Raw genomic sequence first — 14,542 nt, 5'->3', positions numbered from 1 at the left:
CCCAGGAGAGAGGTGGGGGGGGCACAGGTGACTGTGACAGAGGGCCCAAGTGACAGCCAGGCCCCAAGTATGGAGGGTAATGAGTCCAGACTGGAGTAGATCAAAGGACCCTGATGTGCTCAAGAAGAGGAAACAGAGAATTTATCTGATGCAACCAAACAAGTTGAGGGGATATCCAGAACACTAACAGAGTTTGGGGATGAATTAATAAGCACATGTGCCAATAACAATGGACAGTTCTACTCCAAGGAAACAAAAAGTAGAACAGGAAAGGAAGAGTGATCATAAGTTACTACATGACTCAGCTCTGAACAGTGCCGGCCTAGTCATAATGATGTTAACCCCAATTACTAATCTTCCAAAAGTATAGTGAAAACATATCAGGCAGTTGGGAGGAAGGGAGGTTAGAAGAGGTTAGAAGAGGTAAAGAGGAGATCTATAGCCTTACTTTCTAGGGTCGGAAGTCAGAGCCTTGAACAAAAACATCAAGACAAAGGAATACATGCATGTTATTCAGAGATGAGGAAAATACCAAAATCATCAGCTAAAGAAATTTGCAAGCGATTGCTTCTGGGAAAGGGGGCAACAAGGGGGAAACCACTGTTTTTCATACAAACCTTAGAAAACTATAGTTATGTATGATTTAGAAAAGGCAAGGTACAGGGAAACATGTTAAAGACATGTGATGCCACCGAATGTTCTAACAACCAAGAGAAGGTGGGATTTTCACCAAAAAGATGTTGTAAGGCTCAGATAGCTACAGCTAGTCAATAGAAAAGAGACTAAAACTAAAAACCCAGCTCTGCCAGATCCTGGAATCTACACTTTTGAGTCTACATTCATATATCCAAGATATACACTGAGCACATGCTGAGCCTGGAACAGGAAGCTAAGCCCTGGGACACAGTGGTGGCCAGGATGGACCCCAGTGCCCAACTCAATGAGCCTTCTGGTTCACCCGGGCTCACTAATAACAAATCCCAGTACAGCAGTGCCCAACCCTGGCAAACAGTCTATCAAGGGCAACTCTTGACTGATTCCTGGCCTCCTCCTCTGCTCACCCATCATCAGTCCTGTGGCAACATGGCGCCTTCTCCCCCACATTCCCTCCACAGGTAAGCCATCACATGCCATTTCGTGGCACTTGCCCACAGCAATTCTGGGAACTTGACAGGCCATCGTCCAGGTCTGCCAACACCCTGCCACTGGGGCCCAAGGCCCTCAGCTTTGATTTGGAAAGTATCACTTTTTGTTTTTAGGACAGAGTCAAGCTCAAAGGCCAGACCAGCTCTTCAAGGGAGAGTTCCACACAGTCCCTTGTGTACATGAAAGGAAAGTGAATCCCTTGTTTAGACTGGCTCTCAGCAAGCGCTGGTGGGTCTGGAGGGCCAGGGGAACGTCTCAGATGCCACAGTATGACATGAAAGCCCAGGCATGAGCTTTCTAGCTATGCTGACCTCCTCTGGGCCTCAGTGTCTGCATCTGTAGAGGGGATGTAACACTAATCTCAGGGGTTACAGTAAAATTAAATGATACTGTGAAGGTAACCATGCTTTATAATCTGACACTGCCCTTATCACAACCCATGATGGGGATGACAGGATGGTTTCCCATGGCTGCCTCCAGTCAGTTCTGCCATAATTCAAGGTTACAGGGATTTCATTTTGTCAACCTCTTAAAATGGGACCCTGTCCCTATTCTTCTCAGCTCTGCCCCTGGGAATCACTAGTCAGGAATCATCAGTTAGGAATTTAGACTTGATTTTGTCACAGTGTGAAGAACCTGGTAGGTACGTGACCATAAACAGCTGAGTCGCTGAGTCCCCTCGGATAAGGCTCAATACCCAAGGCTGGCTGACTTCTTGCCCAACATCCTTCGGCCTGGTCCAGCTCTCTTCCTGGGTTCCAAGCCAACTGCACCCTCCATAGCCAACTGGGCCTGGAGCCAGTGTTCACCAAGTCTCTCCCCCACCCCAAACTCAAGTCTCATCAGCACCCCTTCTTCATACCCCATCCCCCCAACTCATTCCATCCTCTCAGACTTACTCCTGATTCCTGGTTTCTACCACTTGTTAGCTCAGTCGCTTGGCATTCTTGCTCAGCCTTAGTGCTTGGGGGACAGATAATGATGCCCACTATGGGGGCTGTTTGGAAGACATGTATAGTGTCCAGCAAGTGGCCACTTCCCCCCATATTCCCCATAATCACAACATCAATGCCCTATAACCAATTAAGACAATCCTTGACTTAGTTGATTTTACACAACCTGTACTCTATATTACACACTTTACAACAACGACATGCCAAGTTATTTTCTGTTACTCAAGTCAGGTCTTCTCGAAGTCAGCCTGACAATGAAGGGGCTGAGCCACAGCACAGGGGAGCCCTTTAGCTACACTGCCTTCTTTACGGTACCACATTTCAGAAATTACTGGGACATCTGATTGCATTTCATCCTTGTTTTATAAAAATAGTAGAATCAGAAAAAAAAGTGTCATTATCAGTGATTACTATTGGTTTCATACTTAATACCACGAAGATGATGGAACCAGAGCAATTTAAGTTGGAGGGTGCCCTTCAACTAAGAAGGAAGGGGAAAATGGGTAAAATGGTAGAATACAATATGGAGGCATTCGACCATGCTCCAATCATGAGGCTTGATTAGGATCTTTCTTCCATTCTCTGGGAATTTAACTTCCTCATAACTTGTAGGTCTAGCCTTGGACTTTTAATGCTACCAAAAGTTGAGAACTGCCCATAAGCCAATACCCTAAGAATGTTCTCTTGGTTTTTCTTTTTTCTTTTTTTTTAAAAGATTTTATTTATTTATTTATTTGACAGAGAGAGACACAGCGAGAGAGGGAACACAAGCAGGCAGAGTGGGAGAGGGAGAAGCAGGCTTCCCGCCGAGCAGGGAGCCCAATGCGGGGCTCGATCCCAGGACCCTGGGATCATGACCTGAGCCGAAGGCAGACGCTTAACTGACTGAGCCACCCAGGCGCCCCTGTTCTCTTGGTTTCTAAACAGACTAATATTTCACATGAAGTAGAAGACCGTTTCAAACACCTGGGACTGGACCTGCTCTCGGTTAACAGCATTTCCAGGGTTTGTGTATCTTGATCCTAAAAGAACACGAGGATTAGAAGGGAGGTGTTACAGTTGCCAGAAGGTGTTGAATCCCAGGGTCCACCCAACAGGGTTGGTACCTAGAGGCCACTGTGATGTCACTCTCTTCATGCCACAGCCATCCACACCGCCCAGGCCCCAGAGCAGAGATCAGGCTCCGTGATGTCACCCCTGGGGTCACTCACAGTCCACAGCGTGTATCTCAGATCACACCACTGCCTGTGGACTCCTGGGGGGAGTCCCTGCAGGCCCAGGCCAGCCCCCTCTCCTGTCCCCTCAAACCCTGCTCTCCTTCCCTCTGCCAGGTAGCCTCTCCAGGTTCCAGAGCCAAGTGGTGGCAGCCCTGTGGCCAGAGCCCCGGTCTCGGCACTCCCAGCTCGGGTTCCATGCCACCACCTAGATGTCCACCAGGCTTGATACCCACTTGTAATTCATTTGTGTGTTCGTTTCCTATCGTTGCTGTGACAAGTTACCACATACTTAGTGGCTGAAAACACCACAAATTAATTATCTTTCATTTCTGGGGGTCAGAAGCCCGAGATGGGTTTGATGGGCTAAAATCGAAGTTATCAGCAGAACTGTGCTCCTTCTGGAGATGCTCAAGGGAGAAGCCATCTCCTTCTCTTCCCCAGTCTCCAGAAGCCGCTTGCACTCTTCAGCTCACGGCCCCTTCCAGCAATGGCGTCACTATGACCTCGGCTTCCCCTGTCACCTCTCCTCTCTCTCTGAGCCTCCTCCTTCCCTAAGGATGCTTGGAATTGACTGGACCCAGCTGGATAATCCAGGATAATCTCCCATCTCAACATCTTTCATGTAATCACATCTGCAAAGTCCCTTGACCGCACAAAGTAACATAACCAACTGCAGGTTCTGGAGATCAGGACGTGGCCATCTTTGAGGGTCCAGGGCTCAGCCTCCAACAATTCAGCGGACAGTTCTGAAGACCCAGTCCATAGGAGGGGCTCACGGGACAAAGATACATGCACTCTTCTCAGGGACTTACTCGTGGGGGCCCCTGGGAGTCCAGAAGAGGCGGCTGTGATGTTTCCCCTGGGCAGGTGCAGGCGGGGTTCAGGGAGGCTGCTCTAGGCTGGGTCGTGGTCATTCTCTGCAGGAGTCATGCACACAGAGGTACAGGGTCAAGGGGTGGGTGCAGCTGGGTCTGATTCATTCCAGGAAGGACAGGAGAAGTGAGGGAGTGAGAGCACACAGCACACCTTCTTCCTGAGGGCAAAGAGGTGTCTTCTACCAAGACAGAGAAGGATCTCCGGGGTTGCAGGGATGAAATGGGGTCAGAGGTGCTGGAGGCAGGAAAACAGTGGTCCTGGTAAAAGCAGGCAAGAATGGAAAGGCAAGACGGGAGAGCCACTTCGGGACCGGGACTGACACGGGAGGGGAGGGAGGGTGAGTGGAGGATGCCCTGGGCAGGCTAAGCTCCTGCACTGCCAAACGGGCAGGTCATCGCCGTGCCCTCCCCGCCCCCGTCCCAGTTCCCAGCTAGAAGGCCTCAGAACCCTGCTTTTTAAGTATGTCAAACCCTAGAGGATTGAAAATAGTTTAAAAGAGGAGAGGGATATAAATACCGCAAAGGTTCCTGCCTGCATGGAGAGCCCCTAGGAGAGGGAGGCAGGAGTGGGGCATGACATCATCAGAGCCCTAAAGGTCCTTCCAATGAGACCTCTAGTTCTGCAAGACCGGACAAGTGACTCTAGGGCTTCTGCAAATTCCCCAGATCCTCCCTGGCTCGTCCTCATCCTTGTCTTCGTCCTGGGGGGCTTGGGGCTATAATCTCCCGGAAGCAGTGGATCACAGTGCTCCAGGAGGGCAAGATGAAAAGGAAATTGTCAGGTGCACAGGCTACTTCTGGAACCCACCTCCCTGTATGCCCTGCACCCCAACCCTGGCCGCAATCCTCCCCAAGAGCCCCCACCTGCCCACCACCATACACTCCCCTACTCCCTGGTTTCACACTACAGATAGAGATTTGCAATTACAGATCTTTTCCCCGTCCCCCCAGGATGTCCCCACCCTTAAGGTGGGATGGGACGTTCCCTCACCCCCATACTCCTGCAGCACCCACTCTGAGCACCCTCAGTCCTAACATGTTTCATCTTAGCCTCATGCTATGCAAGTCCTCTATGCCCTGGGGATTCCTGCAGTGGCCCCTTCACCACTCCACACCAGCTCCCAGGATTTCAGGAGGACTCAATAACTGCTATTTGGCCGAATGGCCAGGCTCCCAGAGGGCAAGTGGTTTTTGTAAGGCAGGGCCAGAACCCACCTCAGCGCGCATCGACCTTCCAGAAACAAGGCTGGGCCTATTACACATGGAACAAGCATCTTCCGCTGAGGTCATCAGGAGCATCTCCTACCGGTCAAGTGCCGAGTCTGGGTTTAAGGCCCCTGCCACCCCACAGAAAGCCCTCTGAATTCCTGTGCCCCAAAGAGTAAATAACCAAACAGTAAATATTCCCAGTTTCGTGGGTACTTCTTTGACACGACTACTCAATTGCCCTTGGAGTGCAGAAGTAGGCCTGGACAATATGCAAATCACAAGCACAGCTGTGTTCCAATAAAACTTTATTCACAAAAACAGGCAGTGGGAGAGATTCAGCCTGCAAACCAGAGTCTGCCACTCCCCGCCCTGATAAAAACAATTATTGAAAGAAAAGGACACAGGCCGGTGAGGTAAAAAAAGCCCACCAAGGATTCTTTAAAGCCACACTTGTGATTTTTGATGTTGCCTCTAATTCCTTCTGTGACTGACACAATCTACCACCGGAAGAAAAAAAAAAAAAAAAGACATGCAGGGAGGGGGTGGGAGAAATCAGAAAAGGTTTCTATGGGAACAGGGAGTTCACTTTTAATGGTTCAATCACTAAAAAGACAATTACTTTATTTTTCTCACTTCCCCTCTGAAGCAGGGCAGGCGAGACCTCCGGCTGGTCGGGCGGGAGGACTGTGCCCTGGGCCTCAGCTGTTCCAGTCAAAAATTAAATGCCAGAGTGTTCCACAGGTCAGGGAGGGCAGTTAATGCAATCTGGGCCTCTTTGGCCGCTTCCCCGGAGCGCTCAATCGAGTCAGAAGTTCTGCCGCTCCCGTGAGGCTGCTGGGCTGGAGTCAAGGCCAACCAGGAGCTGGGGCCACTAATAAGTAACCCTTTGGCGACACCTCGTCCTAGCTCTGCGGCCAACTGACCGGGGGGTCCCCCCTTGGTACTGACCTCCATTCTACTTGGCCCCTGACTGCTCTTGTTCCTCAGCACAAATGTAACATGGGTGAAGGCAGGATCCCCTCGTTTGCCCTGACTGTGGGCGGGTCACCACACCCACGGGGCCACCTCCAACTCTGCCCAGCTGGTTCAGAGTAGGCGTCCCAGACCTTCCCTGGGCTTTTCATACAAGCCATAACTGATCAGCCCAGAACAGACCAAGAATGCACACCATTTACTGCGGTGTAGTTCTATAACAAACTTATCAACTGCAACCTTTCCTACGGGGGCTCCTCAGTGGGGCTGAGTGTCTAGCACTTAACAGTGAAAATAATCCAGGAGTGTGACCAGCTGTCGCATGCTGGCCGCCCAAGCGTGCCAGGGACTGGAACTCAGGTGCCTTTATGTGGGCACGCTCTGTCCAGGCCATGCCACTCCTCACGCCAACTTCCAGGGGGCCCATTGGAACTCAACAGTCCAGCCCTCTTGTTTTGCAGCGAGAAAACTGAGGCACAGCCAGGGCAAGAGATTTCCCAGGATCGCACAGCAAGGGAGCGACAGAGCCAGGACTCAGACCCAGGGCGTCAGCCTCCGGGTCCTGGCTATGGCTTCTCAAGCTGCACAAAATGCTCCACCCAGAAAGCCCCTGGAGAAGAATCCACACCCCAAGTTAGGGATGGAGCCTCGACTGCAGGGTGGTCGCTGGGGGGCAAAATCCAGAGTTAACTCAAAGCCTGTGTACTGACTCCGGCAGGGAGCCTCGAAAAAATGTTTTACGGGAGGATTTACCCTTTAGAACCAGGCACACAGACAGACCTGGGCTGGGGCGTTACGGGCAGCAAGTTTCTATAGGCCAGGAAACCTCTGCATTTGATTTTCTTTGTTTTCATACAGAAACCTCCAGCACATCTGCTGTGCCCTCCAGGAGCTGGGGGAATGATTCCTCCTCGGTGCTGGGTAACTTTGACCACAGTGACATCCCTGAGCCCTCTGCTGTATGCACAGGAGGTCTCCAGGGATGGGGACACGAGCCAGGAGGGGAGGGTGCTGGGGGCTGGGAGCGAGGGGAGGCTGGCTGGCATCTCAAACCAGACCACAGAGGATCTCGCGTGCCAGGCTAAGGGGCTTGGACTTGATCCCATAAGCCAGTGCGGCCCAGCATTTTTCACATCGTGACGTCCGTGGACCATGATGGACCCAGGGGCCGCCCTCAGCCCACAGGTTGGTCGTGGAGACCCACCGAAGAGATTAGCAGGGACTCGTGAGGGGTGGCTGAGTGGGAGCTAGATGGGAAGAAGTGACTCAAGGCCCAGAGCCATAAAGAGGTGACCACAGAGTCCAGGCAAGCACGGGGAGGACTGGTCCTGGAGCTGAGCCAGGGGAATCAGAGGAGGGGGTGGAGAACACGGCAAGGGCTGATCTTTTTAACCACACAGGCACCGTCCCACCCGGAGCCTGCCTTCAGGTTCTCCTCACCACGGTCCTGCTTCTGATGCTGTGAAATGGGGATTTCACGCAGTCACATTCTGCTCAGCCCTCGAGGCCTGACTCCCAACGGCCCCTCCTCTGAGAGGCCTGCCCAGCTCCGCTCCTCCCGGGGACGCCCGTCACACTCGATCCAAGGAGCTAGTGCGACAGGACGCATGGGCTCAGTGGGACCTGGGTTCACATCCCAGCTCCACTCAGAAGCCCATGACCGTGGGCAGGTCATTTGACTTCTCCACTTCCGAAACAAGCACCCCACCTCAAAGGCCTGTGGGAAACCTTAAGGAGGCAGTTAGCACCGCGCCCGGCACCACCTCTGTCTAGCAGTCAATTCCAAGGGCCCCAAATTGCAATTCGTGTGTGTCAACCCTGGGCAATATGGCTTCCCAGCGCGTTCTGACGGAGGGAGACACTGAGGCAGGGGTGAGGACACAGCTCAGGGAGGACCAGCCAGCAGGGCCAGCTGGCAGCGGTGGGCGCCACCCCCCCCCACCCCCCCCAGCCAGAGCAGCAGTGGGGATGGTCTCCTGCCTGCCCGGATCCACCTCGAGCTCTGGGGACCGGATCTTGGCCAAGCCTCACAGGTCAAGGTTCACCGCATCAGGCGGAACAGGGCGCTGGAGCAGTAGGAGACGGCCGGAAGGAGAACATTTGAGCCCCAGTCTAGCTTCATGCTGCTTTAAAGGCAGGAACAAGGACCAACTACATTTCTTGTTGTCTGCACACATTTGTTAAAAACAGAAAAGTACGGGGAATTCTGAGGATGGTGGAGGCTTCCTACCAGATTCCCAACACCCACCCTCCCCTTTGCCCAACAGTCAGACCCGCTGGAGCACTCAGCTGGGCCCTGAGGCCAAGTCAAAGAGGGACAGGGGACAGCCAAAGTAGACTTGTCATGGGAAAGGCACCGGGAGCCCCTGCCTCCCGCAGCCAGGCCAAGAACTAAGGCACAGACAGTTCACTGACCACCTCTGACCTCAGGGCTACCCCACAAAGCTCCAGGGAAGTGGGGCCACCAGGTGGAGGCTGCCAACATCCTGCAACTCTGCTCTCTCCTCTCTGGTCGACTGCTTGGGCCACCTCCATTTCCCTGGAAGGGACCCCGTGAGGGTGGCACTTGCAGCCTTGGCCCAGAGGGACACCCGTGCTCTCTACCAGCTTGCCCTTCATTAACAAACGCTTTATGAGCCCTCAGAGTCAATGAGGACTTCATCTGCCCCTGTGGCAGCTACAGCAAGCTGAGGGACAGACCTCCTGGGAGAGACCGTGCTTTCTGCCTGGCTCACCCCGGTCTCCAAAGACAGGCCAGGAAGTAAGTCTTCGTTCCAGGGGTCCGCGGGGGATGATCGGGTGACATCACAATCGTATCTGCTTGGACTCCAGAACCCCACAGTTCAGGGCCATAGATAAAGGCTTCAAGGAGCAAATGAGCAGAGGCCACCATACCATGCCCGTAAACACACGGGCATGCCACTGAGCTATTCTTCCCTGAAAGGCAGTGTCCTCCAGACTGACATTTTGGGGCAAGTGCCTGGTCCCAGGACCACAAGAGTCAAAGCTTTGTGAACAGAATAGGACTGCCTGACGGGAACAGCAACCACCACCTGCAGATGGGAGGCTGGGCATCCTCCTTGGTCCCTAGGATTACAGATTCATGAAATCCCGCCGTATGCAGCCTCCCATCACCACGACAACTGCGGACTACCTGTGCTCTAAGCAAGCACACAGCTTTATTCAAAAAACAACCCTTCTGCCTGGACTCTTCCTGCTTCCTTGACTACCACCCACGCGGAGTTTGGAGGAGCAAGGTCCCCCATCCCCTGCCTGTGGCCTGAAGAGCTGGTCATCCACCCATGTCCAGGCCCAGCGACACTGACCAGCTGGTCTGGGCAGACGCTCAAAGCACGGCGAGCAGAGCCTTCTGGACTTGGCCCTTCGGTTGGGACTTTCTGAGGACCATGGAGATGAGGAGAGAAAATCTCCGTGAAGCATCCAGTCCAAAGACAGGGAAGCCAAAGGAGAAATGGACAGAAGATGGATTCCTGCCCCAACAGCCACAAAGCCACGACAGGAACCTCCACAGTGCAAATGCCTTCCCACCACCGCAAGGACAAACAGCCGCACAATAGCCCCGAACTGCAAACAACCCAAATGTCCCTCGCCAATGAGCAGCCCCACAAAGAGGGGTGCATCCACCGAACAGAACTGTCTTCACAGGAACAAGGAACTGCATGTTGCCTGGGCCCAGGGCTGAGAGATGCATATATGCCAACTACCAGGGAGCTTTTTCAAGTGGTGAAAATGTTCCGAAACTGGATGGTTGGGAGGTTTGCCCAATTCTGTCGACTTGCTAAAAATTATTGCATTGTAAACTTAAATCAGGTGGACTTTATGATATGTAAATTATACTTTAATAAAGCAGTCTACAAAACCTCTTAAAAAATACAGGCAAGGACATGGATGAATTGCACCAACATCCTGCGGAGCAAAGCAAGTCAGTTCAAAAGAGTATGTATTGTACTCTTCCATTTTATAGGACGTTCTAGAGGTAAAACTATAGTGATAAAGCTCAGATTAGTAGTTGCCGTGTGTGTGTGTGTGTGTGTGTGTGTGTGTGTGTGTGTATCAGGGGAGGGAGTCACTGCCTGGGAAGGGAGACAAGGCATCCATCCAGGGCACTGGAAATCATCTACATCTTGATCTGGATGGTGGTTACCTGGGTTATCCATAGGTAAAAATTTGTTGGGCTGGCACCAAAGATTAATGCACGTTTTCTACACATATATAACCATACATGTGATATATACATAATATATATATATATATCGACACAAATTTAAAAGCTTATCTTTTTAAATGGCAAAGTCCATTGATGCTCAACTGGCATTGCCTAAAAGTGAGGACAGTTCACTGGGAGCTGAGGGGAGAGCCCATTCAGTGAACTCCTACCCAACCTTCAGGACCCATCTCAAATGGTCCCCATGTAGTGAAGCCTTCTCTCAGAGTTCCAGGTGTAACTGCTCATATTGCTGAGCATCCCTTCACAAAAGTCGATCCCCTTTACACTGGGAGCTGGGCTTTGAGGAATGCAGGCAGTTGCAGTAAGGATTGGTTAGCAAGTGTTTATTAAATACCCACTGATTGCCTAACACACACACACGCACGCACACACACACACACACACACCATGACAGCCCAAACCACATGCCATCTCAGCAAGAGATGCTAATTCCCACCCCCAAATAGGATGCCAGTTCTGGGGCAACAGGATCCAGATACGAGGCTTATTATCAAAAGGGATCATTTGCAACATCTCCAGCCTGATCTTCCTCCTCTTATACAAATCACAGCCAGAAGAGATCAGGGGAGCCCAGCGCAAACTCAGTTTCCAGTGCCCACTGCACCAGGCTCCCCCACCCCATGTGAGGTCACCTTTGCTTGCACTGTCCTTGCATAGCCTAGGGGTGGAGCAGGTCCACATGGGCTGCCAGGAAACAGTCTCTCAGGTATAATGTTTAAACTTGACTGCCTGGCCATCCCCACCCCCCCGCACCCCTCCCCCCTGCACCCTCCAGGCTGGGACTCCCTACCCTCCAGCAGTAAAGGCAGGTACCCAGTAGGAGGGCACCCACCACCCCATCATCTCTTTGTCCAGGGCTCCCAGCTCTCTCTGCAGCGCCCCCCACCTTGGAATCTCTAGAAACCCAAGCCTGCCCAGGAAACTAAAGAAACTTCCCCAGCCCAACCCAGCCAGGTCTCTGCCTGAAGAGAGGCCGGAAGTGGAACTCTGTCTAGTTCTGCAAAGCCCACGTATGCAAAGAGAGAGACGAGAAATACACCTCCAGGAAAAGCAGCTTTCTTTGGGTGGGTGGGCTTGACGGTGGTTGTGGGTGACTTTTTCCCTTTAAACATGGTTGTGCTTTCCAAGTTTCCACAATGAATAAACTCTTGAAAGGTTAATACACTTCGTGTGTGGCGGGAGCCACCCCCAGCCCTGGTCGGACGCGCGGGCCTCCCGAGTTTCTCTTTCACCTTGTGTCAAGGTAGGCGCCGGTCCCAGCGTCCGGCGTCCAGGGGGCGGGGCCTGTCGCCCCCTCCCCAGTGGGGCCCGGGGCCAGAGGAGGGGCCGCTCCCTGTGGCCAGTGGCTGAGCCCGCCCAGCCCCCGGATCCGCGCCCCTGGGCGCTGGTCCCCAGCCCACCCTCTCATGCGCCGCCCCGCGCTCCAATCCCCTAGCCTCAGAGGTACTTGGGAGGTGTGCAAACTCACACGCGCGCGCACACACACACACACACACACACACACGCAGTCGCACTTTCTCCTCCCTCCCTGACCTGGGCCACTGCCCCTAAGAGCCCACACGTTCAAACTTGGCCAAACTCGCAGCAGTGGCTGCAGGGGAGTCGTGATGTCCCCCCCAAAGAAAGCGGGACCCCCCCCAACACACACACACGCACGTGTGCCACCCCACCCCCTGGGCAACCACGAATCTGGCCGGGAGGCCCCGCTGGGGGCTCGGGGTGGTGGGGGGGGGTGGCCGTCTCAGCCCCCTCCCCCCCCAGCGGGCGACCTGAGCGGGGTCAGGCGGGGCCAGGGGGCGGCGCGGGGCGGCGCTGTCCCGGGCGGGAGCGGCGCCGGGGCTCCCGGGGCCACCCGACCGGGCGTCCCTCCCCGGAGGGGGCTGGGGGGCGCTGGGGCACCTTACCTTGCAGGTTCTGGACGCGGATGTCGCTGATCTGCCCGATGAGCTCCTCGCGTTGGAACCAGTCCCACTCGTGCGCAGCCATGAAGCGCGGGCGGCGGGCCGGGGCGCCGGGGCCGGGCGCGGGCGGCGGGCGGAGAGCCTGGCGGGCGAGGGCGCCGCGGAGCCGGAGCGGCGGCGGCGGCGGGCGGCGGCGGGCGGGGCGGGCGCGCGGTCGGGCCGCCCCCGCCGCGGGCGGGCAGCGGGCGGGCGCGGGGCGGCGGGTGCGGGGCGCCCGGCTGGCGCTCACTCCCCCATCCGGAGGCGGGGGCCCCGGGGGGCGAGGGGCGGGGCGGAGGGGGGGAGTAGGGAGGCTGGGCTCGGGCCGGTTTCTTTTTTTTTCTTCCCCCCCGGGGGTGTTTGTTGGGTGGATTGTTTGGTTGCAAACGGGCGGTGATGAGGCGCGGGGTCCCGGCCCCCAGATTGTGATGTCTCAGGGGCCGGTGGGCGGGGCGACGCCAGCCGGGGTGAGCCCGCGGGTCCCAGCGCCGGGTCCCCCTCCCACCCAGCTGCCGGCGCCTCCGCGCACCCCCGAGCGGGGTACGACCCCCGCAGACACCCCTCCACCTCAGGTCCCCTGGCTCCGCACGATTCCGAGAGGCCACCCCTGCAGAGGGGAGGGACCCGGGCTGAGGCCAGGCGCCCCTGGGGTCATCTGGGGGAGCGGCGAGGACCTGGGTAGGGGGCGAAAGAATGCAGAGATGGAGTTAGGGGGAGTCTCTTTCGTCTGCCTCCAGATTGGGGAGCCGTAGCAGGAAGGACTTCTTTCCTGGGTTTTGATATTGGAAACCTTTTCCCTGGGGATCCCGTCCAGAGATGACTCCAGATTCTGGGAGGGAAGGAAAAGCAGCCCGAGCCCCACTCCCACCCTGTGCAGTCCGGGACCACTGAATCTCCAAGTGACCCTCTCTGGGGCTTTACTGAAAATGAGTGTGGCCCTTCCGGGTGGGGGGGTGGGGGGCTGTGTGTGTGTTGGGGAGGGGGCGGGTGATGGTTCTTCACTATTTCTTTTAACTCTTGAAGAGTTGCAGGATCTTATCTTGTTTGGGGCTCATTACCACATCAAGTAAAGTTCTTAACTGGTTTCACAAACAGGGAAAAAGTCAGGTCCTGGGATCTTGGAATTTACCCAAGGCTGAAGAATGAGTTAGGGGCATGAGATCCAAGCCCCTCGCTCAGTACTTTGACCCTTTCCGGAGTGCTGGGACAGGCTCGCCACACACACACACACACACACACACACACACACAGAATGGGTTATATATGGGGTATTCCAAGAAAAAAATGGTAGGCAGGTCTCCCTGAGCATTTAAATATAGGTTGTGTTTCTCATTGCCATGTTCATGCTACAGAACTACTAGAAACCCAGATGGATGGGCTACTTCCTCATTAACTCATAACTATGCAGCCCCTACTGGTTAACAGATCCTGTGCTCTTGAGGGCCTTAAGGTGAGTGAAGCTACCCTCAGACTCAGACTCCTGGGGGGAGGGGGGACAGCAACCAAGAAACAAAATAATACAGATGGAAGTCACTTCCAGAACAGAGAAAATCCACTGGGGTAGGTAGCAGGGATGGGGTAGGGGTCCAGGAAGATCAGGAGGACTGACCTTGGAGCTGAACCCAGAGGATGAAGGGAGCCACCACTGGGCAAGCAATTTGGGCAGGGGCCATGGATGCAGGCCCGGGGTGACGTCCTGTGCGCCTCCCGTTCCTAGGTGCCAGGGGCATAATCAGGGACCGGACATTGCAGCCCAGTGAGCTGACCATAACAGTGGGGAAATTTAACCGGAGGATAAAGAGGACTATATAATGTCAAGGTGCAAAGCTCTGGATTGCTTTTCTTTCTTCTTGTTCTGTTGGCCAAGTTTCTCACCATGAGCACATATTTTTATAATCAGGCAGAAAACCAACAAGTTCTCCTTTAACCTCTCAAGGTCCTGTATTTCCAAGCTCTCCTCATCTGCGGGTCGAGACGCCCA

The 14,542-nt window shown here is 54.4% G+C and overlaps 1 protein-coding gene across 2 annotated transcripts in view; it reads right to left on the bottom strand.

Annotated features, from left to right (window-relative positions):
- CLMN (calmin) overlaps positions 1-12,691 on the bottom strand; it is a 109,377-nt gene extending 96,686 nt beyond the window's left edge. Inside the window, exon 1 of one of the 2 annotated variants that reach the window (XM_081829990.1) lies at positions 12,526-12,691. In XM_081829990.1, coding sequence (XP_081686116.1) covers positions 12,526-12,607 — 82 coding nt within the window. In that variant the 5' untranslated portion in view covers positions 12,608-12,691. The remainder of the gene's footprint in view (positions 1-12,525) is intronic. The other variant, XM_081829989.1, reaches the window with a different exon arrangement.
- Between the last annotated feature and the right edge of the window lie 1,851 nt (positions 12,692-14,542).

The sequence above is a fragment of the Leptonychotes weddellii genome, chromosome 9, assembly GCF_054177405.1.
Source record: "Leptonychotes weddellii isolate Sample4059 chromosome 9, ASM5417740v2, whole genome shotgun sequence".
In the NCBI taxonomy this organism is placed as follows: Eukaryota; Metazoa; Chordata; class Mammalia; order Carnivora; family Phocidae; genus Leptonychotes; species Leptonychotes weddellii.
This window is presented reverse-complemented; position numbering and strand designations above follow the sequence as displayed.